Here is a 23,643-nt window from a genome sequence, read left to right on the forward strand (position 1 = left end):
TGTGTTCAGAGAGATGACCCCTCCGCCCCTCCGCTCAGGCTCCAAAAGTCCCAGCCGATTCACCCGAGAGGTCCACCTGTCGAGCCCTGCCCCTGGTCACCCTCCCTAAGCTGGGACACACCGGAGGAAGAGGCACTGTGAAGGGTGGGCCGCAGCCTGCGGGAGGCTTCGGGTTTATTCGGGGTTAGAATACTAGGATGAGATTAGGTCACCTACCCTTGTCACTCCGGGGGTGTTCAAAAAGTTGCCCAGGTGTCGTTGCAGGGAGGACCCAGGTGATAAGCCCTGAAAAGGCATCCATGGGCCCCCCTGTGGATGGGGTGTCACATGGGATGGGGGGAAAGAGGTTTAGTCCTTGTCTAAACCTCCTCCCTAAGATTGAAGACTTGAGACTTAATTGTGCAGTTGTGATGTGACTGCGCTGTAGTGGGGAGCCCCTGGGCTGGAGGTGGGAAGCCCCACTCGTCACCGGCAGTTCCATGCCCTTAACTCGTATGCTTTGAGGCATATTTTTCACCCTCCTTGGGCCTCCGGTTTTTTAATCTGTTAAATGAAGGCAATGACTGGGATAATGGTTCAGCTCTGAAATGATATTGTTCAGTGAGATCATTAAAATGCTTATTTTTTTAAAAAAAGAAAAATGATTCACTTTATGTAACTAAATCAAAATCCTGACTCTCGGAGGACTAGGGATATCAGACTTCCAGCCAGTGTAAATTTAGGGCATCAAATGATAAGGTCTCTGAAAAACAAGAGCTTGGAGGATGTGCTGATGCCCTTTAAACCGCGGCCTCACTCCTGGGCTTGGCTGCAATAATGCAAGGAACATGTTTTATTAGGAAAATAGGCTTCGGCACAGCTCAGAGCCAGAGGGCAGAACAACGGGCAGGGAGTCCTGTCCCTTTAACCAGCTCCGGCTCTCAGGGCCTCAGCCCAGCCTGCAACTCACTGTATATTTCCCCAGCGTTAGACATTATCGTACTTGTTTATATTTGAAAGAGCCAAAAGGGAAAATGAGAATGCAACTGAATGCTCCTTTTGGGAAAATTATCCTTATTTGCAGCCAGCGGCTGACAAGGCACACGCACCACCAGGTTTGTAGAGTCCGTGGCGCACCAGTGACCGGCAGCCTGTGCTGACGGCGCACGGCCGCTTTCTTCCCCGGTGGCTGCGCGGACTGGTTAAAGCAGCATCTTCTCTGCGAGAACCCTGACGGGGGTTCCCTTCCTGTCTGGGAGGGGACATGTTCTCAGTTTTCCCTCGGCTTGTCTGTCTCTCCTGCCCCTGTGCTGGGGAGGTGAGATGACGATCAAGCAGCCCCTTTGCAGTCAGCTGGGGCTGGGGAGGAGGGACGTGCCCCATCTCGCCCCGTACACTCGGATCTAGCCTTTGCATTGTGCAGGAGCTCAGTGCCCGTAGATGACCCTCCTTGCCCCCTGGCAGCCTTTCCATCTGCTCATCGGTGTGCTGAGAGACTTCACAGAGCTGTGGCCCGGCCTGTGTGTGCGGAGAAGGGGGAGAGCCGCAGTGTTCAATGGGGCCACATCTCAGCTGCCCAGCACAGGGAGGCGAAGGAAGGGGCCGGGGCCGGTTGGAGCAGTTCAGGCATCCTCCCCAGAAAAGTTTGTGGGGCGGCTGCAGCCCACTCACGCCGTGCTGTAGAGCATTAATGTGCTCCATCTAGTAGCCCCTTGGCACGGAGCGTGCGGCACAGGCTTCGGAAGATGCTGATCCTCAGAACCTCCTGTACTTACGTCATCCACCCCCAGGGGCAGATAGACCACGCTGTGGCCTCTAATGGAGGCTGCTGACCAGATGTGGAAAAGCTCCAGGCTCGTTTAAAAGCTCCATGTTGCGGCCGGCCTGGATATTGGGATTCCCGGAACAGCACGGCCGGCCGGAGTGGTCTTTCGTGGCGTGGCCTCGCCGCGACCTCCCACCTGCCTTTTCCTCTCTTAGTGGCGAGAGCGATCGCACGCGCACGTTACTTCCGAGCTGCCCCTCGGGAGAGGTTTCTCCCACCCGTGTGCGCACTTGTTCCTCGCTTTGGGCTGGTTGGTGCCCTCCCTCCTCTCGCAGAGCCAGCGCCCCAGGCTGCCTCGGAAAAGCTTCCGGCCGTGTGCCCCCTGGAAATGGGGTCCGCCTGGGTCTTCCACTTGCCTTTTATTCTCCCTGGGCTCCTCCGTGGGCAAATCCTCTCCACGTGTTGTAGCCACTGCAGATGGCGCCCTGCTATTTCCTCAGGTCCCGTGCGCAGCGTGGTGTAGAGTGTCAGGAAGACTAAAAAAAAAAAAAGGGAAAATGAAAAACTAGCCAAAGGCGATATAGGCAGCCTGTGATAGGCTAGAGTAATAATCATCTCAAAGTTTGGGCCTGGCCTTGTTTTGATCTGTTTTCTTGTTTTATTTTCTTCTTTACATTCTATATCCCATTCATACTAATCACAGTCAGTCCTGATTTTTCTTTTTATTTCTGCATTTGTCATAAAATAAAGCAAATTATTCCCGTCTTCGGAAACGATCTAGACTAATTAGTCGTCTCACCCAATAATTAGTTTTTTGTTTCCCTGTCTGTTTTCATGCATTATTGTTAGTTTTTTCCCCTCTTTTTTTTAACACCATTACAGATTAAAATGAGCCACATTTGCAGTTGATGGTATCTGTTTTCAGGGGAAGAATGGAGAATTGCAGTACAGAGCGACTTCAAAAGCAGCAATAAACTCAAGGATAAATTAAGGAAATTGAATGAGCCACATTTGGAAGCAGTGTTGAGGCTAATATTCTGTCGCTTAAGGTTAAATTGCAACTGAGAGAGGTTCCAGAGAATCCGAAATCGGAGAGGCAACTTCCCAGGATGCTAGGCGTTCCGTGGCTCTCGGGGTCTTTTCTCAACGCAGATTTCGTAGCAGCCGTGGGCAGTGGGCAAGGTACTCACCTGCAATCATGTGCTCTTCTCCCCCAGGGCTGACGGACGAGGAGATCGATGTGGCCTTCCAGCAGTCGGGCACGGCGGCTGACGAGCCTGCGGCCTTGGGCCCAGCCACACAGGTGGTTCCTGTCCAGCCCCCTCACCTCATGTCTCAGCCATACAGTAAGTCGCCCACTCCAGCCCCTGCTTTCACCTTGATTGGACGCAGGGCTCTGGCCGAGAGCAGTGCTCCCCTCTCCCAGACTCAGCAAGCCGGGGAGCTGGGAGGCGTAGCCGGCGGCTCCTGTGTTTTTCCCGAAGAATGTGACACACCCAAACCTTCTAGACAAACTTTGAAGTCTGTGACAAAGGTTTAAGAAGAAGAGACGAGGGACCAGAATAAATGAGTTTATTAATGTGTTGTGTCAGGTATTATGGTTACAAGTAAGAATCTACCAAAGTACGCATTGGCTCAGTTTCCATTTTCTTAGAGCAGTGCTTTTGCATGTTATTGTTGCTCTAAGAGGAACGAACATGAACTTTGGATTCATGAGTGCATTCTCGTTTGCTCGCTAAAATAACTTGCCTCCCAATTTTATTTTTTAAAGTTCATATTAGTAGATTTAGATTGCCCCCTCCTCCTTCCCTCCCTCCCTCCCTCCCTCCCTCCCTCCCTCCCTCCCTCCCTCCCTTTCTTATCCTGGCTATACCATGTATATTTATGCAGTGGCAGTCTGTTAGAAAATTTCAGATTAGATGTAAATGTCCTTTTTGTATGTAGTGTTTAATTATAACATGAGACCATGACCCACAGGAGGTTTTGTTGTTTTTAAATAAGAGCTGTTTTAGGAATTGAGGTTCTTTAAACTAGTAATAAATGTACACCTCAAATACAGCCAGAACCCCTTCTTTTAGTCACCTGTACAAAGTCTAAAAAGGTTAAAATTGACTCCAAAGTGATGAAAAATAGCTCAGTTTTGTGTCTTTAATGTAACTCAGCCTTGAATTTGCCATCTTTCAAAATGCCTTTTGTATAATTGTCTGTCTCGGAAGTTTTATTTTTTCAAAACATGATTTAAAACGGTGTTAGCTATCAGATTTTAAAAGGTGTGATTTAAACCCCTGCCGCGTGGTCTGGAGCTCCTGTCTGGCTCACTCTGCCATCCTCCCTGGCTCAGCCCCAGCGGGGGCGACATCATTGTGCAGAGGCAGGGCTGGGCAGTGGTTAGAGCCGCTCGCTGTGTGTGCCCGCTCTCATTTAGACTGTTGCTTGCTTTTCTTGTGGATGAGGCCGAAGGGGTGAGACCAGGTCACACACACTCACATGCTCTCATCTGTGGTCGCCTTGTCTGACAAACCACTGGTGTCATGTGGCCTGAGACGAGAGGAACATGCCTCGTGGTGAGCCTTGTCCTGCGGCTCCGGAGTCAGTAGCAGCTGCCTGTCGGCCTGGAACTCTTTCCTCCTTCCTGGCCAGCATTCTTCCCCACCCATTGTGTTTGCTTTGGGTCCCTAACCATACTCTGTGTTTCCTTTTAACCAAAGATCAAGTCTCCACACTTTGCTTACTGTGTCCCTGGCCCAGCCGTTGAGTGGGATTTGTTGAGGACGGGCAGTGGCAGCTGGGGTGCAGAAGTTTCTAAGATGCACATCTGTTCTATTCCAGCTGTTTCCTCTAGTGCTTAATACCGAACAGGTCTCTCGGCTACTTGAAAACTTGCTCAGGACAGAGTGTTCTGGCTGATCACAGAGTTGGCCTAAAACATCCTGCGCTTGCCTCCTGTGAGTAGACACAAAGGGTTAAACTGTTCGTCTTTCTGAAGAGGCAAAGCCTGGGATGGGGAGGGGCGGCTCAGTCCTTTAAATCATCCTCTGTCCGGATCGCTCTGAGAAAAAGCATTACCCGGTTAGGTATTTAGGTAGGAGTATTTTTAAGAGTCTCCCAGCCCTAAAAATAAAATACATCTTCTTAGAGACAGACTCCTTCCTGCACTGACGCTGGTGTAAAAACAACGGGAATGGCAATTCTAAATACCTGCCGCTTTAGTGTCACCGGGGAGGGCCATTCTTCTTGTGCCGCTGCCCCGCTCCCTCCAGCTCCGGGCTGGCGCTGCCTCTTCACTTCTGTACTTTTGCCAAGAGGTGTCAAAACTGCTCCAAAAAAAAAAAAAAAAAGCTTGATTTTGATTAATATAGAGAAAGAAGACTTTGCCTGACTGATAATAAAACTGATAAATGACATTTGAATTACTTGTAGCAGTAATTTATTACATAAAATATCTTTTATTTGACATGCGATTAGTTGCTGGAAGCATCACTCAACCTGACGAGTTTAAACACGCTCTAAAATGAACCCCAGTAAAAACCAGGGCTGTCTGCACCGGCGTTATGAAATACACTAATCCTGGAGTGAGGGGAAATCTGACTTTAAATATTTAAATGATTAATTGGGTTTATATATTTTTTTTACCTTTCTAACCCCCTTAATTACAAGCAAACTCAGGGGAGTTTCTGAACTAGGTGTGCAATCTGCATGCTTATCGCCGAGGCATTGTCTGCGTCCTGGGAGGGATTTATGGCCTCCATTCATGTGTGTTCCTGCCGGTTTACATCTGGAGCTCAGGCAGCCCTTCCCTTCACGTTTCTTGACTTTTTAAGGACATTTTCTCCCTGAGCCCAAGTCTAGAAAATGGGATTCTCTGGGCTCAGCCCCAAATGCTCACGTCTTGGGGAAGGGTAGCTTTTCCGAGATCGCTGCAAGGAGCCCAGTGTCAGCAAAGAGAACGTAGAGACCTACCAGAATGGTCAGTTCTTCAGTGTTTGTGACGCACCTACTGTGTATCTCTGCTCTTTGGTGATTGTGGTGGAACTTGAGGTGGTAGTAAATGCCAGTGTCAGCAAAGAGAACGTAAACTCGCAAGAAAAGGATAATAATATAAGACATGATTAAATGCCAAAATTAATTATACAGACAAGAAAATTCCACAAGAATAGAGAAAAGAGAAGAATGAAGAAGTCAGAAGGCTTTGTGAAAGTGGGAGGAGGTAGCACCACGGGGAAGCTTGGTGTCACATGGGGTGAGAATAAACTGAGAAGGAAGTCGGGGAGAGCTCAGGAAAAGCCAGGCCGAAAGCAGAGGAAATGTGACATTCTGTGTTCCTCAGTCTGGTTTCTTCTTCTCGACTTGGAAGCAGGAATCTGTGTGTGTGTGTGTGTGTGCGGTGCCTAGCACGGCCCTGAACGGAAAGTCCTGATAAATGTTTGCTTGATTGATTCGTTCCAAGCTGATTTCTCCTCTGTCCTCCAGAGAGACAAGAAGCAAGGTAGCTTTGAGATAGAGGCAGGACCGGTGTGAATTTTGTGGAATAATAATTTTTTCCTTAGGCCTTTCAAAGACAGACCTACAGCTTCAGTTGCCTCTTAAAATAGGATGTAAATGGGCTGGGGAAAGGTTTTGACATTTCATTAGAAATCGTGAGAGAGAAAGTGTGTTCTTTCTCAGTTGTTTCTCTTATAGCCCATATAGCCTTATATACTTTCTCTCTTAATTCACTGAGCCGGCACGTATTATGGAAGGCCTGCTATGTGCCCGGCACTGTGCTAGGCCCCGGGGTGGGAGGGTTAACAAGGCCTCGCTAGTCGCTCTCTCCAGTTGCTGTTGTCTGATAGGAAAGGCAGGTGAGCGAACGCAGCAGTGCCTGAGCTCGGCCCAGGTGAGGCCAGTGGCACAGATGAGGTGAAGGACAGCAGGACCTGGGGGGCGACTGGTGCAGTGAGCAGACAGGATGGACAGGAGCCTCTGGGCAAACAGCCTGGGATGGGAGTGTCAGATGAGAGGACCCGAGAGGGAGGCAAGAGCCAGGCCACCCCCCTGCTGGAAGACAGTCAAAGCACATTGGGTTTCTTACTTTGAAACGCATCATTAATTATTTTTGAGGCAGTATTACCTATGTGACTATATTATTCTTAGGCCAGTGTTAAAATTATTGTCTCACCTGAGCAGATGCTGCAGGGGGGCCAGGGAAGGCCCCTGGGAGTGTATGACAAGGCAGTCAGATGCTGCGCCCGGTTGCTGTTCCGCGGGGCGGGGCAGCTCCGCCCCTGCAGGGCGTGTCTCAGCTGCCTCCACTCCGGCTAGGGTGCACTCGGGTGGCCGTCCCCCTCCGCTCCGCCAGCTCCTACTCCCACCACCATGCTCTGAAATGTTCATTCACTGTGAGCTCCTGGAGCTCAAGGGCTTTTTATATTTTTGATCTATGCCCGAGATTCTGTCTTAGCAGGTGTTCCAGAAATACTTGTTGAGTGGATAAATGGGGATGGAAATGCACTTCAGAATTGAAAGGCTGTCCAGTCAAACCAGCAGCTCGGGGCAGCCCCGGGAGCCAGCGAGGCCTCCTGTGTGCTTGGTCGTGCAGGCTGTGGAAGGAGAGGACAGGCCTTGCCACTGACTAACGTGAGGGAAGCTCAGTGTTTGGGGAAATACATGAGGACCAGCCTACGCCATGTGGTATGTGTGAGTGGTGAGAGCTTTAGGAGTTGACCAACAACGGAACCCTCGAGTGCCAGCTAGGTGAGGCTGTCCGGAGGAAGCAGGGCTGGAGCTGGGCTCTGAAGGCCAGTCAGCGAGGGCTGGAAGGAGAGCATCCCTGGGGGTGCAGCGAGGGCCGGGGCGGGGTGGTGTGTGCGAGCCACCCTGCAAGTGACATTCCCACCAGGAAATGAAGTGGGGAGCCCTCCCATTTTCTCTCCCATTTCCCTCTCTGCCACTTTAGCACACAAATCTCACTTTTTGCTACATAAAAGCTGCCGATTTGTATATGAAAAAAACCCTCTGATTTTTAAGGAAATAGCTTAAAACACAGCTTTTCAGGGGCCACCACCCTGTCCGCTGTGTTGGCCGTGTGTTTCACCCAGGGAGGTGCCGTGTGTGGATAGTGCCCCGGGCGAGTGTTACGGGAAAGAGCGGAGTGGCAGAGCCGTTCCCTAGGTCTCTTAGGCCGGGAAAGTCTTTGGTTGGTGGCAGCCAGGATTATGGCTGTGCTGACAATGCAGCCTGTGTTCATTTTATAAGGTTCTTCTGCAAATAACAGAAAACCCAAAATAAAAGTGGCTTAAACAAAATAGAAGGATATCTCTCTGTTATGGAAACCTCGGCAGTGCAGGCTCTGATGTCAGGGCCCCAGCTCCTCCCAGGCTCTGCGTCCCTGACACCTGGCTGGTGGCATCCAGCTTGTGCTGTGGGTGACTGCTCAGCCCCACTGTCCCCTCTGCCGTCCAGCCAGCAAGGGGCGGGGGGTGGGGGGGGGGGGAGAAAGGGCAAGCTCCCTTCTGAGGACACTTCCTGGAAACTGCCCACATCACTGCCACTTTCTCTCCATTGGCTGGAACTCAGACACGTGGTCACGCCGGCTGAAAGGGAGGCTGAGAAATCCAGTCCTTGCGCTGATGGGCATGTTCCCAGCTTTCCTAGCTCATGGAGAGTTGGAGTTAGAATAAACACTGAATTTAGCATAATGGCTGCCTCTGGGTGGAGAGGAACACCTGGAGCTTCGGTGGTGTTTGGAAAGTTCTACCTGGTACAGTAGGTGGGGCTAGGATTGCTCATTTTATTATCACGCTTCAGCACTTATGTAAATGTTATCTCCTTTTGTATGTGTCAAATATTACAGGATGCATTTTTAAAAGTTGAATTGGAATTCATAGTTCTTGCTTTTTTCCTTGGTCTCAGCTGCTAACTGAGCAGAGAGAGAACTTAGAATCTACTCTGCTAGGTATTGTTCTCAATCACTGCTGACTTCCTATAGCTCCCTTTTAAAAAAAAATCTGGACATACTTTTTTAAAAATCAGCTTTATTGAGGTATAATGTGCAGAAAAGAAAATGCACCGATTTTAATTCTACGATTTGAGTTTTGACAGGTGTGGACTCCTGTGTAGCCATCACCACATAGTAAACATTTCCAATACCCTACAAGGTTCCCTGGTGCCCGTTCCCAGCCGATCTCAGCCCACCCGGACTCGGGCAGCCACTGGTCTGCTTTCTGTTGCTTCTGATTAGACTTATCTTTCCTAGAGTTTGATATAAATGGAATCATACAGTATGTACTCGTTCGTGTCTGGTTTCTGTCGCTCAGCATGATGTTTTTGAGAGTCATCCAAGTTGTGTGGATCAGAAGTTCCTTTTTATTACAAGTGGTATTGCATGGTGTGGACGCACCAGTTTGTTTATCCATTCACCAGTTGATGGCCTTTGGGCTGTTTCCAGCTTCGCACTATTACGAATAAAGCTCTTGTGAATATTCGTATACAAATCTTTGTATGTTTTCCCCCCCTCTTCAGTAAATGCCTAGGAGTGGAATTGCAGGGTCATATGTTAAGTGTAAGTTTAACTTTATAAGAAACTGCTAAACTGTGTTCTAAAGTGGTTGTGCCATTTTGCACTCCCTTCAGCAGTGTATGAGAGATCTCGTTTGTTTCATAGCCTCACCAGCAGTTGGTGTTGTCAGTCTCTTTCATTTGAGGAGTTTAATGTGTCGTGGTGTCTCAGAGTGGTCTGAGTTTACATCTCTGTGATGACTGATAACGTTGAGCATCTTTTTGTGCTTGTTGTTATGTGCATATCTTCTTTTGTGAAGTGTCTGTTTCAGTCTTTTGCCCATTCTTAATTTTCTTCTAATTATTGATCTGGAAGAGTTCTTTAAGTTTTCTGGATTCAGGTTCTTGTCATATATGTGTATTGTTAATATTTTCTCTCAGTCTGTGGCTTGCTTCCCTCCACCCCCCCTTAACAGTGCTTTTTGAAAAGCAAAAGATTTTAAATGTCATGACAACCATTGATCTTTTCTTTTTCAATGTATGGGTTTTTGTGTCCTAATAAGCCTTTGCTTACCCCAAGGTTGGAAAGTTTTTCTCATAGAAGTTTTATAGTGTTCACTTTTATGTTGAGATCTGTTTCATTCTGTTATTTCTGTGTGTGGTGTTAGGTGAAACTTAAGGTTTGTTTTTCCCTTTGTGGATATCCAGTTGTGCCAGCATTGAATTATTTGTCACTTTAGTAAAAATTAGTTGTTTATATATACACTAGAGGCCCAGCGCGTGAAATCGCACGAGACCCCAGACCCACCACGCCATGGGACCCCAGACTCCGCCGCGCCACTGCGGGAGCGGGACCCCAGACCCGCCATGCCGTGAGACCCATCAATGCACCTCCGGGTGACCGGTCGTTTGGTCGTTATGGTGTTATGGCCACAGGCCTTTTGTAATATAGATGGGTCTGGGTTAGATATCTTTTAAACAAAGCTTTTGAAGTATATTTTACATATCCTAAAACTCACCCATTTCAAGTGTATCATTCAATGATTTTTAGAGCACTTTTATCCCCCAAATGGGATCCATTGTGGCCTCTTATTGTTAACCTCACCTCCAGCCCTAGGCAGCCACTAATCTGTCTGTCGCTATGACATTACCTGTTCTGGACATTTCAAGTAAGTGGAATCATACACTGTGCAATTCCTTGTGGCCCGCTGCTTTTCAAAGGAGCATACTATTTTTGAGTTTCATCCATGTGGTGGCATGTAGCAGTACTTCATTCCTTCTTATTGCTGACGAGTATTCCACTGTATGGATGCACCACACCCCGTCTCTCAGTTCACCAGTCGATGGACATTTAGGTTGTCTCCAGTTTGGGCCAACTGCTGCTAAGGACGTTTGTGTGCCAGTCTTGTGTGGCTGTAAGTTTTCATTGCTCTTGAGTTGCTGGGTCATATGGCAGTTTTATATTTCTGGGTTCCTCTGAATTTTTTTTCCAGTCTAATCAGCTTTTTTGAAGTAGAATTTACATACAGTAAGAGTAATTATTTTTAAGTATACAACTTGATGAATTGTACAGGTGAGTTCTAACTTATATAACCAACACTACAGTTACAATATAGAAAATTTCCATCACCCCAAAAACTTTCTCTGTGCCCATTACATCAGTCCTCTCCCCACCTCCTAGTTCTTGTCAACCAGCAATCTACTCCCTATCACTAAAGTTCTGGCTTTTAGATAATTTCATGTAAATAGAATAATATACTATGCAGTCTTTTTTGTGTGGTTTCTTTATTATCATACATAACATATATACATACAGGCCCAGGTAGTAAATATTTTAGGCTTTGTGAGCTACACATATTTCTATCACAACCTCCCTCCCCCCTACCCACAGTCTCTTGTATGGATATACCACAATTTATTTATCCAGTGACCAGGTTCCATTTTGGGGCTATTATGAGTAATGCTGCCATGAACATACAAGTCTTTGTATGCAGATATGCTGTCCTTTCTCTTAGATAAATACCTAGGAGTGGAATGCTTTGGTCATACCTTAGCTGTATGTTTAACTGTATAAGAAATTGTCAAACTATTTTGCAAAATGGTTGCACCATTTAACCTTTTCAGCATTAATGTATGAGAGTTTCTGTTGCTCCACATCCTTGACAACACTTGGTATTCTCAGTTTTTTAGTTTAGCCATTCTAATGTGTATGTTATAGAATCTCATTGTGCTTTTAATTTGTATTGTTCTAATGACTGATGATGTCAAGCAATTTTCATGTGCTTATTGGCCATTCATATAGCTTTTGTAAAGTGTTTCTTCCAATCTTTTGCCCATTTTTAAAATCACCTTATTTTTTTTTAATTTTAATTTTGGTTAATCCTCACCTGAGGATTTTTCCCATTGATTTTTAGAGAGAGTGGCAGGAGGGAGAGACAGAGATAGAAACATTGATGTGAGAGAGACACATAGATTGGTTGCCTCCTGCATGTACCCCTACCGGGGCTAGGGATTGCACTACAACCGAGGTATGCACCCTTAACCGGAATTGAACCCGTGACTCTTCAGTCAGAGGTCCAACACTCCATCCACTGAGCCAAACTGGTTAGGGCACCGTGTGTGTGTGTTAATTAATGAATTGTAACAATTCTTTATATATTACTAAAGGCCTGGTGCACGAATTCATGCACGTGTGGGGTCCAGCCGGGGCCAGGTCGAAGGGCCGCAGAAGGTGGGCCGGCTGGCCCTGCCCACGATCGGGGTGGGGGAGGCTGATCAGGGGCTGGGCCAGCCTGGGGGAGGGGCCACGGGAGTTGGCCATGTGTCCCTACCCCCATCAAGTCATAGCGACCAGTCGTACCTGTCATTCGGGTCACTTGGTTTTTATATATATAGATAGATAGATGGTTATAAGTCTTTTATCAAATACTAGAGGCCTGATGCACAAAATTCGTGCAAGGGGCTGGACCCTCGCAGCCCCGGCTTCATCCGGAAGGTCGTTCGGCTATCCGGTCTAATTAGCATGTTATGCTTTTATTGTTATAGAAATATTTTGCAGATATTTTCTCCCAGTCTATATGTTGTCTTTTCATTTTCTGGATAGTTCCTTTTGAAAACCAAAAGTTTAAAATTTTGACTAAGTTCAATATATCAGTTTTTTTCCTTTTATGATTTATACTTTTTGTATCTTAAGATTCTTTGCCTGCCCTGAGGTTGCAAAGATCTTTTTCTGTTTCCTTACAGAAGCTTTATAGTTCTTGCTTTTTTGTCTAGATGTGTGATCCATTTGGAGTAATTTTTGTGAATGGTGTAAGGTGAGGGTTGAGGTCCATTTTCCCTCTATTGATTTCCAAACGTCTCAGCACAAACCTTGATCTCTTTGTAAAAAAACAGTTGACCATATAAGCACGGGTCTATTTCTGGACTCTTCTGAGTTCATACAGTTTAATTAGGGCTCATATTTTTAATCTATGAGTGAGGATATAGATATGCCTCAGTGTCCTTCCTGCCTGCAGATGACTCTGCTGATAGCACTGCAGCTCCTGGGAAGGGGAAGATTGCCTTTCACAGGATGTTCGTGTGAAGAGGCCTTGGGTGTGCAGACGCGACTGCCGTGGGCCGATGCGGTGCCTCTGCCCCACCAGCCGCCCAGGTGCTTCTGCTCAGGACAGAGCTGTAGTTGCTAGTTGCTGCGCTGGGTCGGGGTGTATCTGACCGCTGCCAGCGTCCCCAGCTCAGCCCGCAGGACCATGCAGCTGGTCCCCGTCGCTCTGTGCATTCAGCCCAGCAGCCGCTGCGAGGAGCGCTGGCCTGGTGGACGGGCCTTAGCCTGGGGCCTCACTGTGGACGAGGCTTTATCAGTGAATGTGCAGGGCGGCTTGTGAGCAGAGCTGAGGGTGATCTGAGAAGCTGGCTGCACCGCCACCAGGAGTTGTGGCTCCAGCCTCGATGAGTGTGGCGGGACCAGCTGGGCTGGCCGGCTTCTGCCGCTGTCTTGCCCTCCCCCGTTGTCAGCTGTCACGCTGATGCCGAGGCCTCAGCAGGATGAACCTGTGGCAGTTTCAGCCCCGTATCGATGAATCTTGACTGGTTTGCGGTGTCAGTGAGTCCCTGACCGTGGTTTCAAGCTTCTCAGCCCCACGCACGTGTTCGTACGTGGCGGTGCTTGCTCTCACCTGCCAGGCGAGTTTCCTGGGGGACGTAGCGGGAGGAATTGAGTGGTGCTGGTTTTGCAGGTGTTCAGTGAGGTTACGGAGCCATGGGCAGCTTTCGTTCCCCTGACTCGGCTGCCGTACACCGTGGATTCCCCCGAAACTCCGGGACTGCGGGTCTCAGGCTAATGGGTGGAATCCGTGGAATGCTAGGGAAGGTGCTGAGTTTCGAAGAGCCCCATCCCCCTCTCCCTGCGACAACTTGTCCCCTGACCTCGTGGCTGCCTAAGGCACAGGAAAGCCCCCCAAGTGCCAGTTGTGTGGGATGAGGTTGCTGCCACCATGGCCTGTCTCACCGTCCTTCCCAGGACACCGGTGATGTGGTGTGTTGGCGAAGCGCCGTGCCACTCGGCTCGTCCGCTAGTCCTGCTTGTGGAGAAGTGCTCTGGAGCGTTTGAATTGGTGACAGTAAACGTGGCATTGCTCCGGGCTCTTTAAATCCAGCTGAGCCTGCCTCCGTCAGCTGTCTGTGCTTCATGGGAGGAGAAGCGTGTCTTTGGGAGTCATCTGGTTGGTGGTGGAGCCAGGGCCCGACCTCGTGCTCCTGGCCCCATTGTTTAGAGGCATCTGCTCCCAGACTGGGGGCTCGGAGCTTCCAAACAGCTCAGTTCATGTCCCTCATTTTCAGGCTAGAGCTGAAGCGTGGCCCCGTTTCCACCTTGACTACGATTCTGGACATTCGGGGAGCATGGTGACAGAGAGGCTCTTGTAGCCCCAAACCCTCCCAGGCGCCCTGCTCTCACTCCTTCATGGAGCCTGCACCGGCCGGACAGCGTTGGCCCCGGTGGGCGTGGGGAGGACTCCAGGGGGTCGCAGCGGGTTGGCCGGGTGGGTCACACCGCTGCCTTCTCTGCAGCCCTTTGGAAAGGCACGCGGGGATGAGGGTGATCTCCGACTTCGCTTTCCTTTGCTTTCATTTTGCCACAAGACAGAATTGTATCACCCGTCTCCAGAACGAGTAAAGTGGCATTTCAGCTTCTTGTCTTTATAGACTCTCTGAACTTTAGGAAAGATCATTCTGGTCCCTTTTCATTAATAATGAAAACCAGGGGGCAATAAAATGTTCTTAACGCGAGCATGGCAGGAACGAGGCGCCGTGCGGGGTGAGGGTGTGGCTGGCAGGGAGCCACAGGTGTATGTGGTGCGCGAGGAGGTCAGAGCTCTGGAAGGGTGGGAGCAGCTGTAGGAAGGAGAGGTCCCGGTTCTCGGACCCTGAGCTGCGGCCTCTTTTCCGCCTTGTTACCTCCGGTCCCGGGTGGGAGGGAGAGGAAGGAAGAAGGGGGGGGGGGGAGGGAGAGAGAGAGAACCATCGATGTGAGAGAGAAACATCAATGGGTTGTCTCCCGCAGGTGCCCTGAGCATGGGTCAAACTCATAATGTGGGCGTGTGCTCTGACCTGGAGTTGAACCTGCCACCTTGTGGCGCACAGAACGACGCTCCAACCCACGAGCCCATGGCCAAGGCCAGAGGCCGTTTTGAAGATGCTTTCTCTGGGGACTTTGGCTGCACAGACAGATGTCTGGGACTCTCCTGAGGAGTGGAAAGGCTGCTCAATATCTTCACTTTTTCCTTCTAAAAATGGACTTGCCCTAGATGTGGGATTTTGCAACGAGGCAGTCCGAGCAGAGGAGGTCAGGAACGAGACCAAAGGGCAGCAGGCCTGGGACAGAAAGCCTCCGGGCTCGATTGCACCAGCGGGTGTTACTTCTCTCCGTAGCTTCTTGTTGGATGGGATGTCACTATAGGTGAGAGCCGAGACGGCTAAGAGCCATGAGCACCGAGTGTCACCGCACAGCCTGGGAAGGGAGTGGAAGTCCTGGCTCTGTGATCCAGACCCCAGCACCATAGAAGGCTAGAGTGGTGGGTTCATATAAATATGAAAAACACCTGCTGCCACAAACACCAGGAGCACAGTCAAAAGAAAAACAAAAAGGTGGTTGCAACTCCTGTCATAGGCAGGGCTCATTCCCGGCTGTATAAAACGTTTCTGTGAATTGATAGAGAAATGGAGTAGAGGAGTAGAGCCCAGCCGGTGTGGCTCAGTGGTTGAGTGCTGACCTGTGAACCAGGAAGTCACGGTTCAATTCCGGTCAGGGCATATGCTTGGGTTGCGGGCGCTCGATCCCTGGTGGGGGACGTGCAGGAGGCAGCTGGTCAATGATTCTCTCATCATTGATGTTTCTCTCTCTCTCTCCCTCTCGGAAATCAATAAAAAAATATAAATAAATAAATGAAAAGAAATGGAGTAGAAAAGCATGGAACGGGTAGAGTACACTGACAGGGAAATGCCAATGAAAGGACACTCTGTCCTCGGTCCTAACAGGGTAATGCCGGTGAAAACGGAAGTATGGCTTTCCCGCTCCTCTACTGGCCGAAATCTCCAAGTGTGCTGAGCCCACTGTCAAGTAGCCATGAGGGAGCAGGCGCGTGGATGGGGCTGGGTGTCCCGCAGAGTTGCAGGTGCATGTACCTCTGCCGCAGCCTCCCGGATGTCCACGGCTACAGATGTGCTTGTACACGCATGCGTGGTGAGGTGTGAACACGGTTGCCGGTGGCAGGCAGCATGGCGGGAAGTCGTGAAGGACTGGAATCGCCTAAGCGTCCATCGGAAGAGAACTGATTAGATAGAGTATTGAGCAGCCGTAGAAAAGAAAGAGGATGAGAAATAGGGAAAGAGAGAAGGGAAAGAATACATGTCTGTGTTGCCTTACATGTGCATAAAAATTCTCCGGCCAGATGAACAGGACGCGATCGGCAGTGGCTGGTGGGGGAGCCTGTTGAGTAGACTGACTGCTGCCTCACGCTTAGACCATACGCGTGTGCTACCTGTTCGAAAACTAAAACCAAAGAGGGAGTCCAGCTGTGGGGAGGCCACCTGTCGATGACATTTTGTGCAGGAGACTCCGGGGCTGGGCCACACTGGAATCCATAGGCCAGGCGGGCGGACGGAGGGGGAAACACCGAGGGGGGTGTGGCGGTCAAAGAGAGACTCAGGGAGGAGGGAGCATCTCCCTCGCCCCCACCCCGGGGCATCTTTGCCACTTGGACCCCCCCAGACGGCTGCATGTCAGCAGCCCCTTCTCCCCGTGTGCCCACATCCTTTCCCACTCCTCCCACCAGCCGCCCTCTGATGCTCCCAGGCTTCCTGGTCCCTCTGTTCTTGGGCTCTCTCTGCCAGGATAGCCCTCCCCCCTTGGTCAGGCCCAGACGCTCCCCATCCGCACTGGCCACCTTTTGTCCTTTGAGCATAGGTCAGCTACCTTTGCAGTTGCTCGTGCCCTGCCTGGACCCCGTTTTCCCCTGGAACCTGAAGGTCTCAGCGTAGGCCTCCAGAACCTGCGAGGACCCCGACGCCTCCCTGCCATCCCCACTCTCCCATCTCCCTGTCTGGCCTCTGCATCTCTGGAGTGAGCTCGTTCCATCATCTGTAGGTGCTTCCTCTTCGCCGAATAGTGGGAGAGCAGGGCAAGACTGGCCAGAGACCTCATCACCACCGCCCCGGCCCGTGCCTCCACACTGCAGGCACACAGTCTACCCCGTCCACCCGCCTCGCTCTGAAGTGCTCTTAGCTCAGCCCTGTCTGTAGCAGGGCATGTGGATGTGCACTTAGGCACATCTCAGTGTTTATGGCAGCCTCGCGGGACCCTTCCTGCCTTGCGAGTGGACGCCATGCCCTCGGTCTTCAGTTCGCCTCTGCACCTGACTCCCCGGCCGGGGCGTAGCTCACTGTAGGCACCACGCAGCAGGTGCACCCTGAGCAGGTGGTTCTGAGGCCTGGAAAGGGGAGGGAGCCGCAGCCGGCCCGTGTCCCTGACATCACACTGTCTCCCGCAGCGGAGTTGCCGGTCCTTCGAGATGAAGACACTGAGCACTTAGCTCTCCCCGGCCCCGGGGAAGGACGCATGTGCCCCTTCTCCTGACACGCCTTCTCTCCCAACCGTAGGCCCTGTGGGTTCCCGATGGAGAGATTACAGTGCCTTGGCTGTCATCATGGCGGGCATCGCCTTTGGCTTTCACCAGCTCTACAAGGTAGGTCCTCCCTTCCAGGGCCCCTTGGCGTTCAGCCCCGTTCTCCCCTCTCCCGAGCTTCTCCTGCCTGGCGGCACTCAGCCTGCAGTGCCGTGGCAGGAGCAGGGCTGTGTGCAGAGGCAGCATGTCCCAGCGAACACACTCTCTGGAGGTTCAAGTGCAGGTCCTGCTCCACCCGGACGGGTATGCTTGGCAGGTTCAGACCCACCTCATCCACTAGCCTTGGCATCTCTCCCAGGGGACTGTGCTTACAACAGTGCCCGGCGTGTGCGGAGCAGCCCTCCATTTGAGAGGCAGTGACAGGTGGTTGAGAGCTGGACAGTGAGCCCAGCTGCCTGTGCTGCATCCCGGCTCTGCCATGTGATAGCTGTGTGACCACAGGCTCAGGGGTCTCATCTGTAAAATGGGGACATAGACCCTACCTCACAGTTGTGAAGCTCAAAGGTGCTGCTTTGGGGAGTGCGGTGGCCTGGCACATAGGAAGTGCTTTATATGCCATTTTTTCTACCTTGGTATTAAAACCAGCTTTGAGCATCTCAGCGTATCATATTATGGGATCTACCCTTTGTCTCCTACATATTATGTTGGTATCCATGTAAATCTAGGATTTCTCCAGACTCCATAGTCAGCCCTCAGGGTCCAGAGGTCATTGCTAACAGCAGAGCTGCAGGCATGAGTGAGCATTCCCCGACTTGATAGCAGGTACCAGGCACAGAGTCTCTTCTAGAAGATGCAGAGCCAGGGTGGGCCCCCAGAGACAGAGGGTAAACCATGGTGGAGGACTTGCTCCCTCCTGGTCCTGGAGAGAAGTTCCTTCCTTTCCAGGCCACCTGCTCCTCCCACCACGTAACTTTTAGCATGTGAGCCATGCTTCAGCATTGCACTCTGGGATTCTTAATTTTTGACTTAGTAGCTAATGACAGAGTTGTAGCAGAATACATTTTTTTTCGGTGTAGCATCTGTTCTTGGAGTTGGAAATTTCCAGTCAGAAATGCGGAAGCAAACTGTTTTGTGTCCTGGGATAGTCATGTGACACCCCCCTCACCCCCACCCCTCGGACCCGATGCCTCCCCTTCCCCTGCGTGGGAAGCTGCTTTCCCATCACTGTGCGCAGTCACCTGGAAGGCAGAGCCTCCCTGGACGTCCAGGCTGCGCTCAGCACCGACCGCCTGGCCCTGGGAGGCTGGGATCTGGGCCCTGGCAGCAGGGTCAGTTGTCTGCGTAAAAAAGGAAAGAGACGTGGGAAAACCAGTCACAGTGGTGACAGGAGAGTTTCTACAACACCTGCTAATAGTTTCTTTAAATTAAACAAGGAGAAGTTTATAAATACCTACAGGTTTAGGCTGGGGTGGTTAGTGTACTAGGATGTGTGCCTTCCCCTGGCATTTCTGATCTCAGAAATGGAACTTGTAGTTTGTTACACGTATGAGAACTTCTTGACTTTTGTATTAGGAAATCTTCACCCTGGAGCTGCGGCTACACTGAGCGAGTTTCGCTCGGTTGCAGGCAATAACTCCCGTGGTTGAAAGCACTTTGCAGAATAGAGTGCTGCGCGCCACTAAATAACCTCTCCACTCGGGAGCCGCCCTCGGAGCGCGTCCCCGCAGCCTGTGAGAGGCCCCTGCCTCCCAGCCAGACACTTAATGGGCAGGTTGCTGTTGTTGTCCAATCGGGGGCCCAAGTGGAGTGAGAACCAACATTCTCCTTGGTCCCGCCAGCCAGTTCCCACACCCGCCAGCCCGCACCCACCAGCGGCTAACCAGGCTGCTCTGAGTGGTGGTGGCAGCCTCAGCTCTGCACCGGGAGGCGCCAGGTCCTGAGCTCTTGGACTTCAGAGCGCATGTCCTTTCATCAGCTCTCCCAAGTGGCACCGCTGCCCACCTGCCTTCTTCCTGAACGTCCCACAACCTTATCCTCCCCAGTCTGTTTCCCCATTCGGGGGCCCCTGCTTGGTTGCCCTTTTTCCCAGGGCACTTTCTTCAGTTTTTGCCCTTTCCTCTCCCTCTGCCCCTGGGTCTCAGTTCTGGGGGAATCCGATGCATCTGACTCGGAGCTGAAGGAAGTGTGTTCTGAGGACTCAAGGCTCAGTTTAGAGAAAGACCAAAGTGAGCTCTCCCGACGGCCGCACAGAACATCCGTGTCTCATCCCTGGTAAAAGCACCAAGGCCCCAGAACCTGCTGTGGGTTCTCATCTAGTTCCTCAAGTAATTTTTCACTTACTTACTTTTACTCGTTAGTTTCTGAATGGACAGTTCACTCACATGGTTCGGACTGTTAGAGGTTCAGAAAAGTGTGAGAGGTTTCTCCCCACTCCTGGAGGTCACATGTTATATTGTTATCTGACAGCTTTTACAGTACAGTTTACATATTTTTGTTACAGAGAGAGTTTATATAACACCATTAAGAAAACTACATAAAAGAACCAAAAAAGTGTTTCATAAGAATAAGTCAAATGGATTTACTCGTCCCTGTTCCCTGGTCCTTGGCCTTATTCAGACAGGATTTTTACCTGGTTGGAATGAGCCACAGTCTCGTAGCTCTCGGATGCCTCCTTCATGGATGGTGTTTGCTTAGAGAGTTCCCACAACCTGGGCGTGACGGGACGCAGGCTGGTCTGCAGACTGAGAGATTGGTGGACAATAACCCAAATACGCACCCCTCCTGCCCACCCTGCCTCTTGTAGAAATACCTGCTCCCCCTCATCATGGGCGGACGAGAGGACAGGAAGCAACTGGAGAGGATGGAGGCGAGTCTCTCGGAGCTGAGTGGCAGCGTGGCACAGACAGGTAAAGATTAATGACTCCATCAAGTCACCCCTCAAAGCTCCCCGAGCAGCCCCTTCTCTGCCCCTCCCTCTCCCCTCCGTCTCCACTTTATGTGGTGACTTCATTTATCTGCTCTGAGAATCTGTTCACATTTGCAAATGAAGCCGCCGTCATTTCGGTTTAATTTGAAATTGCTTGTTTACTGTCGGCACGGCCTCAATTAATTATGTTTTTACGGAAAGGCTCCCAACCTCAGAATATTAATAAGGGGAATAAAATGACAGCCTTTCTAAGGGCTGTAAAGTTCATTTTTAATTTCTGCTTCTATGAGGTTTTCAGGGGGGTTTTCAGCGATTTTCCCCCTTCCCTCTAAGAATCCGACGCAGGGTCAAGAGAGGCTGTAATTACTGCGGCTCCCGGGACCCCAGCCACCTCCTCTGTCATCGACTCCACGGGGCTTGCGTTCATCACCCGGTGCCCCGATGATGGTCCAGATTAGCTGGGACCTGTCGCGCCAGAGGTGGCTTTTCTCCTTGATAAACTTGTTTACTAGGTGCAGACTCTGAATCTAAAAACTCAGGCAAGGGCGGGAGCCGCTGTCCCAGGCAGGCCTCAGAAATTCTGCCGCACGGTGGCCCCAGGCCCTGACGAGGCCACAGGACTGGGAGCTCCGCACCTCAGGGTTGGGTGGGGAGGGGGAGGAGCAGCAGGGCATGGGGGTCGGCAGTTTTCAACCATCCTGGAGGGTGTGGAACCTGAGGTCCGTCTCCGGGACTGGACACTGCAGCGGTGCCGCAAGGACACGCCGAGGCCGGGGTGTGGGCATTACCGAAGCCGAGAGCCGGGCAGATCAGCAGCCGGTGTGATTAGAGGGGAGAGGTTGGATGGATATATGTTGACCATGGACAGCGACAAAGTGGACAGAGGAAGTAGAGAGACTGCAGGTAGATGCAGTGCAGGTGGATTGCCCAGAGCTCAGGTAAATGATGTGGCTGGGTGTCTGCAGTTCATTCAGAAGCTGCAGCTTCAGGTGTGTGAACATGTCACTAGAAGAAGGAGAATCCATTTATGTCATTTAACAGAGACACCACTGCTCTTCCCTCCCAGTGACTCAGCTACAGGTGACCTTAGCCTCCGTCCAGGAGCTGCTCATTCAACAGCAGCAGAAGGTGCAGGAGCTCGCCCACGAACTGGCCACAGCGAAGGTACTGGTCCCTGACCCTGGTCCCCCAGGGGTGCCCTGTCCCGCTCTTCACTCTGGTCCTTTCTGCCAGCTCGCCGCTTCTGTGGGGTCTGACTTGGTCTTTTCTCACACTGACTGCACGAGGGGCCCACACTGCCCTTGTAGAGGAAAGAGGCGTTCAGCTCGGAGGCTGTCCTTTCTGTCTCCCTGGCACCTCCCCGGGAGCCAGGAGGAGCCGCTCTCTGCCCGGGGCCTCCCGTGGTCGCACATGCCCACCTCTGAGGCCGATGGTGTAGACACAGGACAGTCTCCACTTGCATGTGAGGTCACAGATCACAGTTGCCAAGAGGCACTGGGCTAAACTCTGTGGTGATGCCCAAGTTCTCGAAGCCCAGCGCTCAGGGCAGGGCAACCCCAAAGGGATGTAGTGCCAACTGGAATTGACTGGGGCAGTTTCCACGTCTCACTCCAAAATCTGAAGCTGTCTTAGTAATATCAGAACTCAGATCAGACTGCCTGGGTTAAAACCCTCCCTGCCACCTGCTAGCTGTGCCACCACAGGCAAGGGTCTCAGTTTCCTCATCTGCAAAATGGAGCTGTAGTGGCACCTCCTTCATTGGCATGCTTAGAACAGGGCTGGCTGCAGCCAGCTCCAGGGTGTCAGGCTTCTGGCCTGGGGTCTGTGGGTGAGTGACAAGGTCATCCCCGAGGCATTGTCCTGGACCGGCGGGGCCCCGGAGACAGTGGCCCAGTGACTGCTTTCTGGCTGCTTCCACCCCCGGGGCTGTAAGGATCCCACTCTGAGGGCCTCTCCCAGGGGGCCCACCCGAGTGCACATCTCCCGCATTTGTAAAAACCCAGCAGAATGGGCATCTTTCCATTTCCCATGGAATCTGGGTGCCTCCTGAGAATCCCCTCCTCAGATACCCCCACATAGAGAGGCTGCCTGTACTTCCTCCTCAGGTGGCGGGCGCCGTTGCCGGTGGCCACCTCCAGCCACCGTGTGTGCCCCAGGGGCAGGTGGCCCATAAAGCACCCAGAAGGCCGGTTACGACCCCGCCCCACGATCCTCTATCATCTTTCGGAGCGGTGGCCTGCCCGTGGCCAGAAGCCATTCCGGAAATTGGAAAACTGTTTCAGACCTTAACCATTAAGATTAAGACCACATGTTGCATTTAAGAGGGGGGAGGCCAGGATGGCGCTTAGTGGTTGAGAGCCGCCTGAGTGTTTTGTGCTTGTTTTTCTGATGGCCCCCCACGTGCCCCCGGCCCCTCCCATCCATTCTCTCCTGGACGGAAGCGGGGCTCCTTGGTTTGGTGCCTAAACCATATGTGTGAAGACTGGTTACCCCATAAACCAAGGACTTGGAGCTGTGTTTTCTCAGCTGTAATATAAGTTTTTATATCTGGCTTCCAAGCTCCTACTGCAGCACTGTAAAAAATTAAAAAGAAGAGCATTAAGTAATTAAAAAACCTACATAAAACTGGAGGCTGGGACTTTTCTACAACTGTTTTTAAAGAGACTGGCTAAAAAGCCCCAGATGTCAGGTTTTATTTCTAAATCCTGGCATCTGGCACCACATGCGTTTGGAAATCTGAGTCCTTTGCAGGCCGGTGAGTGGAAATTGCTCCCTTGTTAATGGGCTGCTATAGTTTCAAGGCTTCAGAGAAGCCAGAACAGTGGCTCCGGGTCTGTGCTGTCTGGTGGTCTGGAGCGGGGCCCCCAGGGAGCGTGTGTGGGGAGGCTCAGAGCCTTCTCCCTGCAAAGGTGTGCTGGGCAGCGAGCCCCGCTCCACGTCAGAGGCCCAGGCCCCCTCCCTCTGCCAGCCTGGGGCTCCGCGTCCTCCTGACCTTACGCTGGGGTTTTCTGTGTCAGGCCAGGGAGGCGTTGTCAGGGAAGCAGGGGCCTCGCACAAGTCATCTGTGCCCTTGCAGCCACCTCGGGTGGCCTCTAGCCCGGGTGATGCAGGCCCACACACCTGAGGCCACCACCTGGAATGGGCCCATAAACACTTCACAGGCAGCTTGGCCACTGGCAGCGCCTTTGGGGGGACCGTGATTTCCTCCTCCATCCATCCCAGCCAGATTTGCGGGAGAAGGCGGGCCTCTGAAGTTTATATGGCAACAGCCTCCTAGGGAAAGTGTCCGGGGAAGGATGCTGTTTGTCAGAGGTCACCGTGGCGGTTCCCTCCCATGGCCCTCCTCGGGGAAGGAAGCGACGTGCAGTCCTAGGACG

General features: G+C 51.4%; 1 protein-coding gene across 4 annotated transcripts in view; it reads left to right on the forward strand.

The window, feature by feature from the left end:
• PEX14 (peroxisomal biogenesis factor 14) overlaps positions 1-23,643 on the forward strand; it is a 138,294-nt gene that overhangs the window by 108,303 nt on the left and 6,348 nt on the right. For 3 of the 4 annotated variants that reach the window (XM_023746033.1, XM_023746034.1, XM_023746035.1), the window contains 4 exons: positions 2,962-3,090; positions 17,375-17,460; positions 20,144-20,246; positions 21,333-21,430. In XM_023746033.1, the coding sequence (XP_023601801.1) occupies positions 2,962-3,090; positions 17,375-17,460; positions 20,144-20,246; positions 21,333-21,430 (416 nt within the window). The remainder of the gene's footprint in view (positions 1-2,961; positions 3,091-17,374; positions 17,461-20,143; positions 20,247-21,332; positions 21,431-23,643) is intronic. The other variant, XM_023746036.1, reaches the window with a different exon arrangement.

This window comes from Myotis lucifugus, unplaced genomic scaffold (genome assembly GCF_000147115.1).
Source record: "Myotis lucifugus unplaced genomic scaffold, Myoluc2.0 scaffold_621, whole genome shotgun sequence".
Classification (NCBI taxonomy): domain Eukaryota; kingdom Metazoa; phylum Chordata; class Mammalia; order Chiroptera; family Vespertilionidae; genus Myotis; species Myotis lucifugus.